The 13,822-nt window shown below is 41.3% G+C and overlaps 1 protein-coding gene and 2 long non-coding RNA genes across 7 annotated transcripts in view; 1 reads left to right on the forward strand and 2 right to left on the reverse strand.

Moving 5' to 3' along the window:
- LOC120564750 (septin-7-like) overlaps positions 1–8,004 on the forward strand; it is a 56,171-nt gene extending 48,167 nt beyond the window's left edge. For all 4 annotated transcript variants that reach the window (XM_039809968.1, XM_039809970.1, XM_039809969.1 and 1 more), the window contains 5 exons: positions 2,794–2,845; positions 3,374–3,499; positions 3,681–3,816; positions 4,985–5,130; positions 5,691–8,004. In XM_039809968.1, the coding sequence (XP_039665902.1) occupies positions 2,794–2,845; positions 3,374–3,499; positions 3,681–3,816; positions 4,985–5,130; positions 5,691–5,730 (500 nt within the window). In that variant the 3' untranslated portion in view covers positions 5,731–8,004. The remainder of the gene's footprint in view (positions 1–2,793; positions 2,846–3,373; positions 3,500–3,680; positions 3,817–4,984; positions 5,131–5,690) is intronic.
- A 3,424-nt stretch (positions 8,005–11,428) lies between these two features.
- On the reverse strand, positions 11,429–12,688 carry LOC120564751. Of its 2 annotated transcripts, none has more exons than XR_005640139.1 (3): positions 11,992–12,688; positions 11,647–11,854; positions 11,429–11,552 (listed from the first exon to the last, which is right to left on the reverse strand). It is a non-coding gene; the product is annotated as an uncharacterized LOC120564751 (long non-coding RNA). The 2 variants fall into 2 exon arrangements; XR_005640140.1 differs by having other exon boundaries at positions 11,647–11,884.
- Position 12,689: 1 nt separating this feature from the next.
- On the reverse strand, positions 12,690–13,181 carry LOC120564752. The gene is made up of 3 exons (XR_005640141.1): positions 13,127–13,181; positions 12,946–13,024; positions 12,690–12,727 (listed from the first exon to the last, which is right to left on the reverse strand). It is a non-coding gene; the product is annotated as an uncharacterized LOC120564752 (long non-coding RNA).
- Positions 13,182–13,822: the final 641 nt, after the last annotated feature.

Consider the following 13,822-nt stretch of genomic DNA (forward strand, 5'->3'; position numbering starts at 1 on the left):
TTTAAAGCCTCTCTCTTGTTGTCCCAGGTCTGATGCTGTGAATAGTCATGGAGAAAACTAGAGGCTGTTTGGTGCTGAAGCTACAGCTGCAATAGAAACATCACTCTCAACGCTGTGGTTCCATGCTTTGCTCCTGTGGTATTCCATTCTGTTGTACCGTTTAATTTCGGTCCTGCTTCACCACACGATTCAACTCCCTGTATTCTGCTGTGAGTTGAATAGGTTGTGTTGGTGCAGGGCGAGAACGGTGTGCAGGTCTCACTGTATCACTGGACCAAGGACTGGGATCCACCATCCTAACACATTGCTTATAGATTCATTATAGGTTCATGAGCAGCTAATGGCGAGATAGTGATTTCCAGAAGGGCATGTAGCAACTCATTTAAGTCATCAAGGTAACATGCAGTTTGGCATCATGAGTTATCACTCATTAGCATATTCAGAATGTAACAACATGGTCCTGAAACAGTTGTGTGCTCTTGATTCATTAAACCAGTGCAGTTCATCATCATGGCCTAAACTCATAGTGCTAGTAGGCTCAAAACACCTGATGGACTGAAACGATTTCCCATTAAACTCCACGATTGACAAATTAAAAAAAACAAAATGAAAACCCGGAGTATGCATCAGGTATTTTCTGCCATTCATCAACAAATAAGATCTGTGTACTATTAGTTACAACCTTTTTATTTCTTCCTATGACCCTTGACCCCACTTAGCTCCCCCACTTACTACCTCATTGAGACTTGCACCCCCCAGCTGGTCATGCAAAGATCCTCATACTGTATAACACCCCCTCCAACCACCACAGTCCCTCTTACAAGCCCTGCGCTCTTTAGTCAGTCAGCTTGGACCCATGCAGGTTGTGGTGTTGATCCAGGGCCAAATCTGGGCTGAATCTGGGCCAGACCTAGGCCGATTCTGGGCTCGAACCGGGCCAGGTCTGAGCCATAATGAACCCAGCTCCTCCAGACCCAGATTTAGCCCCCGCTGGGAGCAGACAGTAACTGAAAAAACGTACCCCTCCCCCCTCCGCCAGAGCTCCCTCCTCTAGAAGAGACAGAAGGTCAATGGCTGGCTTGGGGCGCCAAGGGGCGGGACTGCTTAAGTTTCATCAATGGTAAGGTGTCCTCCTTATTTCGCTCCCCTGATGATTGACTGCCAGTGGGATGGAGGCTAACCAATAAGGAGCAGCGTATTTGATGAAGAGGAGGCTGGAGATCCACCACATACAGTACATCCTCCGCAGCCGTTTTTATCTGCAGTCCTTTTCCAGAATCCCATCTGACTGTGTAACCATGTCTTTTGTTTGTTGAGATGAATACTCACACTCCTCTAACTGTACCCTGTTGGAATGAGACGGGTTCTGTTGGCTGTTGTCTGACCCAGAACTCTTGTTCGTTAGAACTATGTGGCGTCCAACAGTGAAAGGCTGTGATCAGATAGGAGGCTTTTTTTCTTGTGCTGACTATTAGTAATGTGAAAGGGCTCACTCGTAGTGATGAACCCACAGAATTATAATTCTATATTATAATTATATCAATATAAATCAATATCATACCTTTTTTCCAATAAGCTTAGGGACATTTCTGTTGATTCAATACAGATTTTTTTTTTCTAAATTTAAAAAACATATCCTCTGTACCTTTTAACAGGACATTTCTATTAATCCAAAAATTAAAATACGGGGGGGGGGGGAAGCTGTCAAAAATCATTACAGGAAATTCCTTCTTATTAACACAGTATATTATCCCATATTTCTACAGGCTTTTCTAACAGTGTATGCTCATATTACAACCGTCCTATGTGATCATGGCCTGATGTCCCTCTGCCCTTTGTGCTCTGTTTATGTGTTACTATAACACATATTGTACAATACACATACCCCTCCCTTTAGAACCTATGAATGAATGAACTTTACATACTGTAATCCTGTATGTCTGTACCATGAGGTCTCCATAGAGATTAATAACTCTGCGATGTTTTGCTTATATTTTTACATTTTTGTATCTTTCTATACAACCACTACACTGTGTACGTGTTATCATGACGTGAATACAGGGTTTCCGCGGGGTCTCAAAATCAAAATCAAAATGAACAGGTCTTTATTTTCCTACGTCCATGCACTACCTCTAAAGCTCATTTTCTTTAATTCCGTGGTGTTGTAGTTCTTTCTTTCGCTAGTCCAAATATAACTTTGCTGTATTACGACTACAAATGAGACCAACATTCAACTTAAATTGCAGCCAATCAGCTTTCGTGTTACTGGCGCAAGTCTTTTTCGGATCATAACGCAGACATAAAACAGATTTTATTCTTTGGGGAAGAGCAAGTTAAGAGATACTTGGCTTGAAAAAAAACTGAATTTAGGGCTCAGTTGATGTTGTGATAAAGGTCTTAAATTTCATTCATAATGGTCTTAAAAAGTCTTAAATTTGACTTGGTGAAACCTGCAGAAACCCTGGAATAACCCACACTACCGTTACTTCTTACTCAAAAAAACACAATAGTTTGTTTCTGCTGGAACTGCCTCTCGATGTGGACACAAAGCCAGAGATAGACCCAAGCCGTTGACACTTACCCAGTAAAATTGGTTATTTTACCCAGAGTTCATTGCAATAATTTAGCACCTGTAAGACAGGTGTAAAACTATCAGTTTCCCTTGAGACAGAATGATTATTATTCTGATTATTACAAGGAGATATGTTCATGTACAGTCATTTTGATACCCGTGTCTCTCTCTCTTTCTCTCTCCCTCCCTCTGTTTTCCTCTCTCTCCCTGTGTGTTTTCAGTGGAGAATGGGGAACACTGCGACTTCACTGTGCTACGCAACATGCTGATCAGGTAAGACGGCTGTTATTCAGACAGCTATATAAGTGTGTGTGTGTGTGTGTGTGTGTGTGTGTGTGTGTGTGTGTGTGTGTGTGTGTGTGTGTGTGTGTGTGTGTGTGTGTGTGTGTGTGTGTGTGTGTGTGTGTGCGTGCACCCTATATGGGGCAAATGTGCATTGTCAATGTTATAAGTGTCTGACAACATTATGGAAAGATGAAGAAGTTTCCGTTTTCCTGCCATGCTTTTGTGTGGAACTTTCTGATTCCAGTTCAACATTAACTTTAGCTAAAATCATTCCTAATAGCATTTTCTCACTCAATGCTGGACCAATTTCAAAGATTTTTGTTCACATGAATCACTCAGACACAAATGCATGGGGAAATAGGGTCCAGGTTGAAAAAGGAAAGAAATAAGAAAATACGCTTTATTCCCATGAATGCAACTTGATTTCTTACCCAAAAACTAGAGGCTGACAGTCTTCTTCTAATGCCCACATTAGTGTACAGTAAATCTATTTTTCTGTTTCTTCCCCGTCCACAGGACTCATATGCAGGATTTAAAGGACGTCACCAACAATGTCCACTACGAGAATTACCGCAGTAAGAAACTGGCTGCCGTCACCTGTAATGGAGTGGACAATACCAAGACCAAGGGACAGCTCACTAAGTACGCCTTCTATACGGAACTACTACTTCCCTCATTTTAATGAAACAGAACACACTACTTTAGATGTGGGGGGAAAAAAACACAATGACGGCTTGTTGTCACAGCAGTTTTTAGTTTTATTAAAGTTGATCAACACAAATCACAACTAACTATTAACGTGTGCCTTCGCCGTGGTCAACAGGAGTCCCCTGGCACAGATGGAGGAGGAGCGCAGGGAGCACGTGATGAAAATGAAGAAGATGGAGGCTGAAATGGAGCAGGTCTTTGAAATGAAGGTTAAGGAGAAGAAGCAGAAACTGAAGGACTCAGAGGCTGAGGTGGGTTGTGTGTGTGTGTGCGTGTGTGTGCGTGTGTCTGTGCGCGTTTGAGCATGTATGTGTTTGTGTGTGTGTGCGTGCGTGCGTGTGTGTGTGTGTGTGTGTGTGTGTGTGTGTGTGTGTGTGTGTCAGTCACCATTCAAGGCATCCATTATGTAAGGGATAATGTAGGGCAACCCCTTCAGGCTGAGGGGGCACAAGATAACAACATCAAAAACTAGTTATATAAGTAAGGGCACTTTCACACCTGCCTCATTTAGTTCAGTTGAATCGCACTGGAGTTGGTTTTCCCTGATTGTGCGGATCATTTGGGCAGGTGTGAATGCATTAATCACACTCAGGTGCGCACCAAACGAGCGTACTTAGACCAGCTTGATGAGGTGGTCTCGGTACGCTTTCAGTCCAACTCTGGAGCGGTTCGTTGGTGGTGAAACGTGACCTGACCTCGAACCACACCAACAAGTCTGAGCGGATGTCTCCTGTAGTCAGGTGTGTCCAGCAGTCTGAGCTAGTGTCTCCTGTAGTCAGGTGTGTTCAGCAGTCTGAGCTAGTGTCTCCTGTAGTCAGGTGTGTTCAGCAGTCTGAGCTAGTGTCTCCTGTAGTCAGGTGTGTTCAGCAGTCTGCGATGCAGCAGAGCAGCAAACTGTAGCAGCTTTCAGCTTTTCTCTCACAGAAATGGACAGCAGTCAGGCTCGCCGTCCGTCACTCACGTCTCCGAGGTCAAACCAGCCGCCCCTAAAGTTGGAGACAGACGCCGGCAGAGCAGAGCGAAGTCTCGGTGACCAGAGCAGACGTAGTAACGTCTCTTGCCAAACAAAGTCTGATAATTTAAATGAAATGAGCTGGTTTGACCACGGAGATGTCCAGAACACAGGACCTTGTTCCTGTTTTTACTTTCTTGCTCCCGCCCCAGACACATCCGACCAATAAGAGGAGTGAACTTCTTACGTGATTTGTAATGATGCTTTTTGGTATGCTTGGATTTTTCTAGGTGTGAAACAAAAAACTAACCAAGGGGGAAATCGCTCCAAGTTTACAAACTCATCAACTGATTCGGACCAAAGCAAACAAACGTGTGAAAACGCCCTAAATGAACGACTGATGGGTATTACATGTGCCATTGATGGGAACGTGTAACAGTGAGTCTCTGTCATGTTTTGACCCTTAGCTGGAGCGGCGCCACGAACAGATGAAGAGGAACTTGGAGGCGCAGTACAAAGAGCTGGAGGAGAAGAGACGGGTGTACGAGGACGAGAAGGTCAACTGGGAGGCTCAGCAGAGAATCCTCGAGCAGCAGAAACTGGACGCCTCCAAGTCAGTAACGCTCACACTCTTCAACAGCTGACTAATAACGGTTTAACTGGCCAACTGGTTCATTTGTTAAGGCAGCAGTATGTGTATCTACTAAATGATGCATAGAAAAAAGGTTTGACAATATTGTTAGCATCATTTTTCTAGAATAGGACATTAACTGTATATTGTTACTGCTGTGGCAATGTTCTTACGCTGTGCGGTTTGCTTTGCTACGAATGCCAATCATGCATTTATGATATTTATTTATTAAGGATACTTTGTTACATAAAAAAATGCAGGCTTTCATAAATTAGGTACGGGTGTATTTTATTGCTTAAGTGAAGTTATCAAATGTCACTCTCCCTTTTTATGTCATTTTTCACTACTGTATGTTCATTCGGTTCATTTCTATAGTGTTGTTGGCTTAAATCAAACAACAAAACTTTTTTATTATTTTTGGGGATTTGGGTGACCCAACTGTTTGAGATGGCTGCGGGGCGCTGCCTGGAAAGCCCAATAATGATGTTACCACGTTGTTGTACGAGATTGTAATGTTGTCTCTTTTCTTGTTTCTCACACAGGACGATGGAAAAGAACAAGAAGAAAGGAAAGATCTTTTGAAGAGACGAGACCTGTTTCTTCACCTTTACACAAACTCTTTTTTTTTAATCCCCCTTTGAAGTTCGCATTTACTGTGGCCCTCCGAACATACACACAAAAACAACAGATATAACACTCAGCACATTCCACAACGTACCTCTGGGTTACATTTAACATGCACCACGTGTGACATGGATGCCATTTCCCTTCACACACACACACACACAGACACACACACACATACACACACAACAAGCCCATAACATGCAAAGGCCCACGTGCTCGTCTCTCTGCAGGGTTTTACCATTTTATCTGTTGAAACCTTTTCATTTTCATGGGGAATGCATGTTTTTGTGAAATTCTATTTTCCTATATTTCCTGACAAAGAGGAGAAGCTCGAGTTCCTCTGAGCTACAATACAGAGTTAACACATGGCAGGGACCATGCATAGCCATTTGTACACATGTAGTGTATGTAGTGTAGTATGTTCTCTAGATATTCCATAGATCTGCAGATAGACGTACTATCCCTCTTTTATTTTTCTCAAAACCTTAACACAGGTGTGTACACATTAAAAACACTCATAGACTCCAGACCTTGTTGAGAGTGTGTTAAGAGAAGGGAGAGTGTATGTGTTAAGAGAAGGGAGAGTGTATGTGAGGGAAGGTGGCAGCTGGGCGGGGAGAAGTCTGATGGAATTAAGGTGTGGTTTCACCAAGAAAGTGGCACAGTGAAATGAATCTCACTGAGTCTTTGCGAAATTTGGTTTCTTCTGTGAATAGTATACATAACTGCTTCCTCACACAACAAAATATTACCCCTCTGCTATTCTCTCTAACAGAATATGTTAAATCCCAAAGCAGTGTGCTGCGACACATTCAAACATTTAAAGGGTAACTTTTTTTCAACCAGGACCCTATGTTCCTATGTTTTTGTGTCTAAGTGTCTGATGGAACAACAATCTTTGAAATGAGAAAACCTCTTTGAGACCTTTCTGTTTAACCAGAAACAGATCTGAGGTCGCTAGAGCTAATCCCACCAGACTCCATTTAAAAAAACAATACTTGTGTATAGAGCCAACATATTTTCATGTGTAAATCAGTAAACTATGTATTTATTTCAACCAAAACTTTTTTTGTGATGGTTGGAAAAGTGGAAAGATGACCCAAAACGGCTTTTCATTTAATTTTGTTTCTGTCAGCTTTGAATTAAGTATATTTTACGAAGCTAAAATGACAGTTTATTTACATGGAGTCTGGTGGCTTTAGCAGACGCAATTTTGTGGATGTTTTTATGTTTAAAAAATGATCTAACTCTTTAACAGAAAGGTCGACCTCCTTAGAAATCCTTACCATAATGTTGTCAGACACTTAGAATATTAATCTGAGTCTGTCAGCGGCAAAACAGAACTTTTGTGAACATAAGTAAAAGCTGCAGAATTGTCCTTTTAACTTACTTAGTACTTAGCTTGTTTCACTGACTGCCGACTGCAGCGATCTCTCTTAATACTGGACCAATGTCAAAGATTGTTGTTCCATCAGACACTTAGACACAAAACCATATGAAAATAGGTTGAAGAAAATGGTAATTACCCTTTAATATACCTTTCCAAGAGTTTCCATGTTTTATTTTAATATGATGATGGTGGTGATGATATTAATAATACTATATGTAAGGGTGAAGAACGACTGCGTTCTTGCACTGCTGTGAAAGGTTTGTCCCTTTATCATTTAAAGCAAAATGCTACAGAGACAAACCTTTCACCTGCAGCACCTAAAATATGACGTGTATGGACGTGTTTGATTGATGATGGAAATGCTTATATTGTGTACATACTGAAGGCTGCTCAGTGGCCTTTTTTTCTCTTTTTTGTTTATTTTTCAGAATATTATATGCCAGGAATAACAACAGAACTTGTACTCGGAACAGAACCTATCATATAAAACTTGTCTTAAGAACACATATACTGTATACATCTATGCCAACGAGTACACTTTCTCAGGACTGCTCCGTTATGCTACGTTTTCTCCTTAAGTCCAGAGAAAAGCAATTATGTGAACCTACAAGTTAAAAAAAGTGATTTTTCTTTGAAATGCTTGTGAATCACTCGCCCTTCCAGTAACACCAAGTTAACATACATTTAGGTGGATTTTCTTTTTGTAAAATTTCCTTTTTTTATATATATATATATATGTACACTGTTTACTGCTTCTCTTCTTTTGTGTTACCATGTGTTCCGTCTCTAACTGTACATGGTTGATATTAAAGTTGACATGGTTATGCTTTAACTCCCAACGTCAGCTGTGAAAGTCTTCTTTTAAACACACTCATGACATTAATAATTTAATACGGAGTCAAACATTTAGAATCCTTCTGGATGGGGATTTATCAAAACATACATGTATGGAAACATATGTATCAACTTTATTTATTCAGGGAGGGCCAGTTGATTATATGCCATATAAAACTGTCTAAAACTAAAAAAAATTTAGAACATAGTAATTAATATATAATATACAGTTGAAATACACACTGTGCACATAAAGCAGTTACAGAATGTTAAACAACTCAGTTCACATGTACATTCAGTACACATGGTGTCATAAAGAAGACATTTAAAGGTCCCATGGTATGAAAATTTCACTTTATGAGGTTTTTTAACATTAATATGAGTTCCCCCAGCCTGCCTATGGTCCCCCAGTGGCTAGAAATGGTGATAGGTGTAAACCGAGCCCTGGGTATCCTGCTCTGCCTTTGAGAAAATGAAAGCTCAGATGGACCAATCAGGGAATCTTCTCCTTATGAGGTCATAAGGAGCAAGGTTACCTCTCCTTTCTCTGCTTTGCCCGCCCAGAGAATTTGGCCCACCCATGAGAGAGAGACATCATGGCTTTCAAACGAGCAAAGTGGCAGTTGGTCAAGGCCACACCCCCCCCCTCCACCTTGCCCCCCCCCCCTCTCTCCTCCTCAATAGCTGCAGACACAGAAATGGCACATCCTAAGGAAAGCTCATTGTGGGACTGGCTCTAGTGGCTGGAATTCTGCACCAAGGCTGAATTTCGGGAAAGAGACTTCAGATACAGTATTAGGGGACCACTAAGGTCTATATAAAAGAGACTTCAGATACAGTATTAGGGGACCACTAAGGTCTATATAAAAGAGACTTCAGATACAGTATTAGGGGACCACTAAGGTCTATATAAAAGTGACTTCAGATACAGTATTAGGGGACCACTAAGGTCTATATAAAAGAGACTTCAGATACAGTATTAGGGGACCACTAAGGTCTATATAAAAGAGACTTCAGATACAGTATTAGGGGACCACTAAGGTCTATATAAAAGTGACTTCAGATACAGTATTAGGGGACCACTAAGGCCTATATAAAAGAGACTTCAGATACAGTATTAGGGGACCACTAAGGCCTATATAAAAGAGACTTCAGATACAGTATTAGGGGACCACTAAGGCCTATATAAAAGAGACTTCAGATACAGTATTAGGGGACCACTAAGGTCTATATAAAAGAGACTTCAGATACAGTATTAGGGGACCACTAAGGTCTATATAAAAGAGACTTCAGATACAGTATTAGGGGACCACTAAGGTCTATATAAAAGCATCATCACACCCCCACCCTCCACCATCCGGGCCAAAATACATGCATCCGGTGGAATTTCCTGCAGCACCAGAGCAATCCTGGAAGTGGACTAGGTAAATAAACATGTATCCGTGAGATCATCCAACTTTTGAGAGAAGAAATGAAACAGTCTGCATCTTGATGCATATTGAAAGTTGAATCTATCTGCAATCATACGCAGCACTGCTCATTTCCATGAAGCAGAGAATTCTGCTGCTACAGCCTTTCCTAGTCTGGTGGGACTAGTTATGCCTGCAGCAGGTGCTTCCATGACGCTATCAGTTGTTATGCTTCCTCTTCTTTAGTTTTGGTCTATGATTTTTTTTCAGTTTGGCATCAGGCATTATGTCACCAACTGGAATGGAGCGTGCCAAACCTGCTTTTTTTCCAGTGTAACAAATTTCTTCTGATTTTATTTTGTAGTAACGAGTAACTAAGATGCTCGGGGGAGATGTAGTGGAGTAAAAATAAAAGTTGCCGGAAATATAAATAAAGTACAGATATGTGAAAATTATCTTTAATTACACTAACAAAGTATTTGTACTTGGTTACATTACAACAATCAGACGAATGAAAACTTGTGCTCAGTGGATATCTCACCTCCTGACTGGAAACCCCCAGCTTTTATTAACTCTTCTGATTTTATTATCTTTTTCTCTAATCATAAGTCATTATTTCATTCTTTTATGGTCATCATTTTTTATGTTTAAGCCTTTCATTACTTTAGTTATTCTATTTTTGCCATATTGAGTTCATTTTATGTCTTATTTTAAATGTAGTGAGGTTTCACTATAAGCCCCCCCTCCCCCCTATTTATGATCTCTCCAGCTCCTCTCTCATTAAAGACATGTTGTGAGTTATGTTGTAGTTTTTTTGGGGGGTGGTTTTTCTGCCTTTAATGGACAGGACAGCTAGGTGAGAAAGGGGAGAGAGGGGGGGAAGACATGGAGGAAATCACAGGTCGGATTTGAACCCTGGACCTCGGTATAGCCTATGTGCGCCTGCTTTACCCACTGAGCTAACTGGCCGCGTTTTATGAATGTGCAAACCAATAAAAAAAAAGTACCCATTTCATGTTGTCACTTTATGTATTTGAATGCGAGTGTCTAAGTCTGTGTTTTACCTTGTAGCAAGACAACTGTCCTCTCAGAGCCCAAGTTGAATTCCTACTCTACTCCGAAAACAACTAGCAACTACATTCATTAAAATAAAGAGTTCGTATTTCTAGGCGTGCAAAACCAAGCATAAGTTTTAAGTATAGCCTAAATAGTAATACAGTATGATACATCTTTAGAGCTGCTGACTGCCGCCCAGGGTGTAGTGCAGCAGCTGCAACTAAATTAATACAATTTATTAAATTTAATAAAATAAAGGATGAGGCCAGCCACAGAGTGGAGTCTTGGAGGCCCCCCTAGAGGTCAGAGGGTCCCTGGGGTAAATCCTGTTGACTCAAGAGAAAACTCCATTGCACTTCTTGTATTTGTGTTCAACCTGAGATCTAAGAGCATTTTTATACATATCTTCTTGAATTAAAAATAGTTTCTGCATATAACTGATCCCTGTGAGTTTCATATCTAAATGTTCAGAACAAACTTTCTGTATAGTGCCATGTATAAAGAGATCATTTGGAACATTCAGACATTTAAAAATTAGTTTACAAAAGTCTTGGGTTCACAAAAGTAGTGTAATATAAATGAAATGGTAACTCAAAATGTCTGCTGTGAAAAAAGGTCTAGCGACTGGTCGGGACCGGTTTCCCACAATGGCCCCCACTTGTATGAACGCTAATGTCTTTATAAACTCTAATAACCATCTGTACTGTAATAAACCAGTCGTTGAGTTTTGACTACTGTCATCTTTTATTTTAGTGCGTGACAGAAGAACCAGATTTCAGAGGAGAAGTAGATGTGGAGGATTTACAAGAACATTAGCGGCGGGGGTGCCACAGCATGTACAAGTTAATTCTTTACAAACTCTAGCTGAAAACTTAGACGTAAAAGGTGTTTATCATCATCATCCTCTAAAAGAAAAGTAAATATTGACCAGGGAGGTGGGGGTGTTTGTGAGCCGGGGTTTCATTTTATAGTAAATACCTATCGTTTGAAGCATCTCCTTATTGTGGCGCTTCAGGAGCTCCAGCCTCTCCCTCTCGGTCAGCAGAATGGCGTTTCTCTGGAGTTCAGTGGCTGATAAGAACCACAACCTCAAACCAGACCAACATTCAGATCATCCATCCATCCATCGTGGGGAGAACAAGTATTTGATACACTGCTGATTTTGCAGGTTTTCCCACTTACAAAGCATGTAGACGTCTGTAACGAAGCCCTCCGTGACTTTCCTCAGAGCGGCGTTCCTCTGGCGTTCAGAGGTCAGTGGCTGATAGATTGATGAGAACCACGACACCACAGCTTCAACATGACCCCACTCTGCTGAACATTGACAGACTTTTGTTCAAGTCTGGGCTGTTGCCCAATTCTGATTGGCCATCTTAATCAGGCCTAGACCCTGGCAGGTGGAGGGGAGCATACAGATTTACTGCAAAGTATAATAAACATGGCATGTACATAGTTAACCGATATATACTTGTGTATTTCTTTAGTAAAGTAAATTAAGCAGTTGAGATATGTGCCTGCCTGCCGTACCTGATCCTGTTGGAGACCTTTCCCTAGTCTAGGTTGGGGATTGTCACCTTCCAGCCATTGTCTTGACGACATGATTGGGTCTCTTCCCCGTGAATAGCAGGTCCCGCAGAGTCTGATTGTAAGTTTCCACAAAGCTGGTAGTAAAGGTAAACTGAGATCTGACATTGTGGGGCTCCAGGGGCAGGACACGAGGACAAACTACTCTCTTTCCCCCCCACCCCAACCCCTGTGCGAGATTAGGTGCGTAGTAACTAGAGTGCAGGCAGTGGAACTTCCAACGTGCCCCAAGCCTTATTAGTCTAATGTGTGATTAAAATTGTGGGGTGTGGGGGCCACAATAAAGTAGCCCCACCCACCAAAAGCCTTAACGCCCCACAGAGTCCTAAGGGTATGTAGTGAGACATGACAGAAGGGGGAAGGTGGAGGAGGTCATGGGGAGGCCAAATTGGTCTTCCCCACTGGGGCCAGGTTCCTGACTGGTCCCAGCATTTAGCCCCATCCCCCACCCCCCTAGGCAAGAGGATGCCAGGCCCCTCCAAAGAGAAAAAAAAAAAAAAAAAAAAAAAAAACCCGGGGAGTGTTTCTATCAGCGGGGAGTAGAGGGTGGGGGTCCAGCTGCAGGCTAGACCAGTCTGGGTTGAAAAGAAAAAAAATAAAATAAAAAGGGCCATGAGGAGGCTCCAGGTGTAGAATTTAGAGGGGGTGTCACTGGAAGCCAAGTCCAGGAACAGAGTGGCTGTGCACACAAAAAAAAAAAGTTTATATTAATGAATTGAAGATAAAAGGTTTAACTTAATTAAATCATAAAATCCTCTTATTAAAAAGAGGACATATCACATATGCAGCAATTTCAGACCACTCAAGATATCCATCTTAAGAGTTTTGATATTCTAAATACACAAGTCAAACCACATTTTGGATTTCGGCATAATTAATGAGATTATACTCACTTACATTTGACATTTCTGCCAACATTTACTCAGGCCGAGAACCTGGCAGGTGGAGGGGATCATACAGATGATTTACTGTAGGCCTAAAATAGAATGTATAAACAACATGCCATGTACATCGTTAACTGATATATAATATCAGTGAGCATTTCTTTAGTAAAATAATTTAAGCTACTGATATGTACCTGCCGTACCTGATCCTGTTGGAGACCTTTTCGGAGGTGAGGTGGTGATTGTCTCTCTCCTGAGCCATTTTTGAAAGAAAGAAAAGTGACCAAAATTGTGTTTAAATACAACACAGCTGCTCGCTCATGGGTCAGAGATTTAGCCAGATTAACCAATGGGCATTACGGGCCATGGATGCCCCGCCCACTTGGGGGCTGGCTCTGGTTAAATTAACAGCTGAAATAACCTTAATGATGGCTCAACTCCATCAAGTGTCCCAGTAAGATATTTCAGTGAGTCAGCATGATGGCAGGCAGCCATCATGAATGGCTTTGAATACACCTGTGCTTTTCTGCCTACAAACACAACTGCTTGATAATAAGAAATGACATGCAGTCACATGAACAGACATACATAATGCAGAATAAGGTGAGAAATAAAATGTAGTAATATTTTCAGCTGGTTTCCCATTTGGTCTGTGCAGGTAGCCATGGTTTCAAACTACTCCATAAAGGTAATCAGTATATTAGTAGAAAATATCCATCAAAGCAGCGTTCAGTTCATTTGGTCACACGTTGTTTTATTTCAGCATTTAACTTCATATTTTATTTAGCTTAGCAGTTTAGCTTAGTGTTTATTTTGACACTATGTATTATTTTCAACATTAGCTGGTTGTCTGTGATGTGGATTTACTTCTAACTAAAACAGTATTTTTA

This window comes from Perca fluviatilis, chromosome 8 (assembly GCF_010015445.1).
Source record: "Perca fluviatilis chromosome 8, GENO_Pfluv_1.0, whole genome shotgun sequence".
Lineage (NCBI taxonomy): Eukaryota > Metazoa > Chordata > Actinopteri > Perciformes > Percidae > Perca > Perca fluviatilis.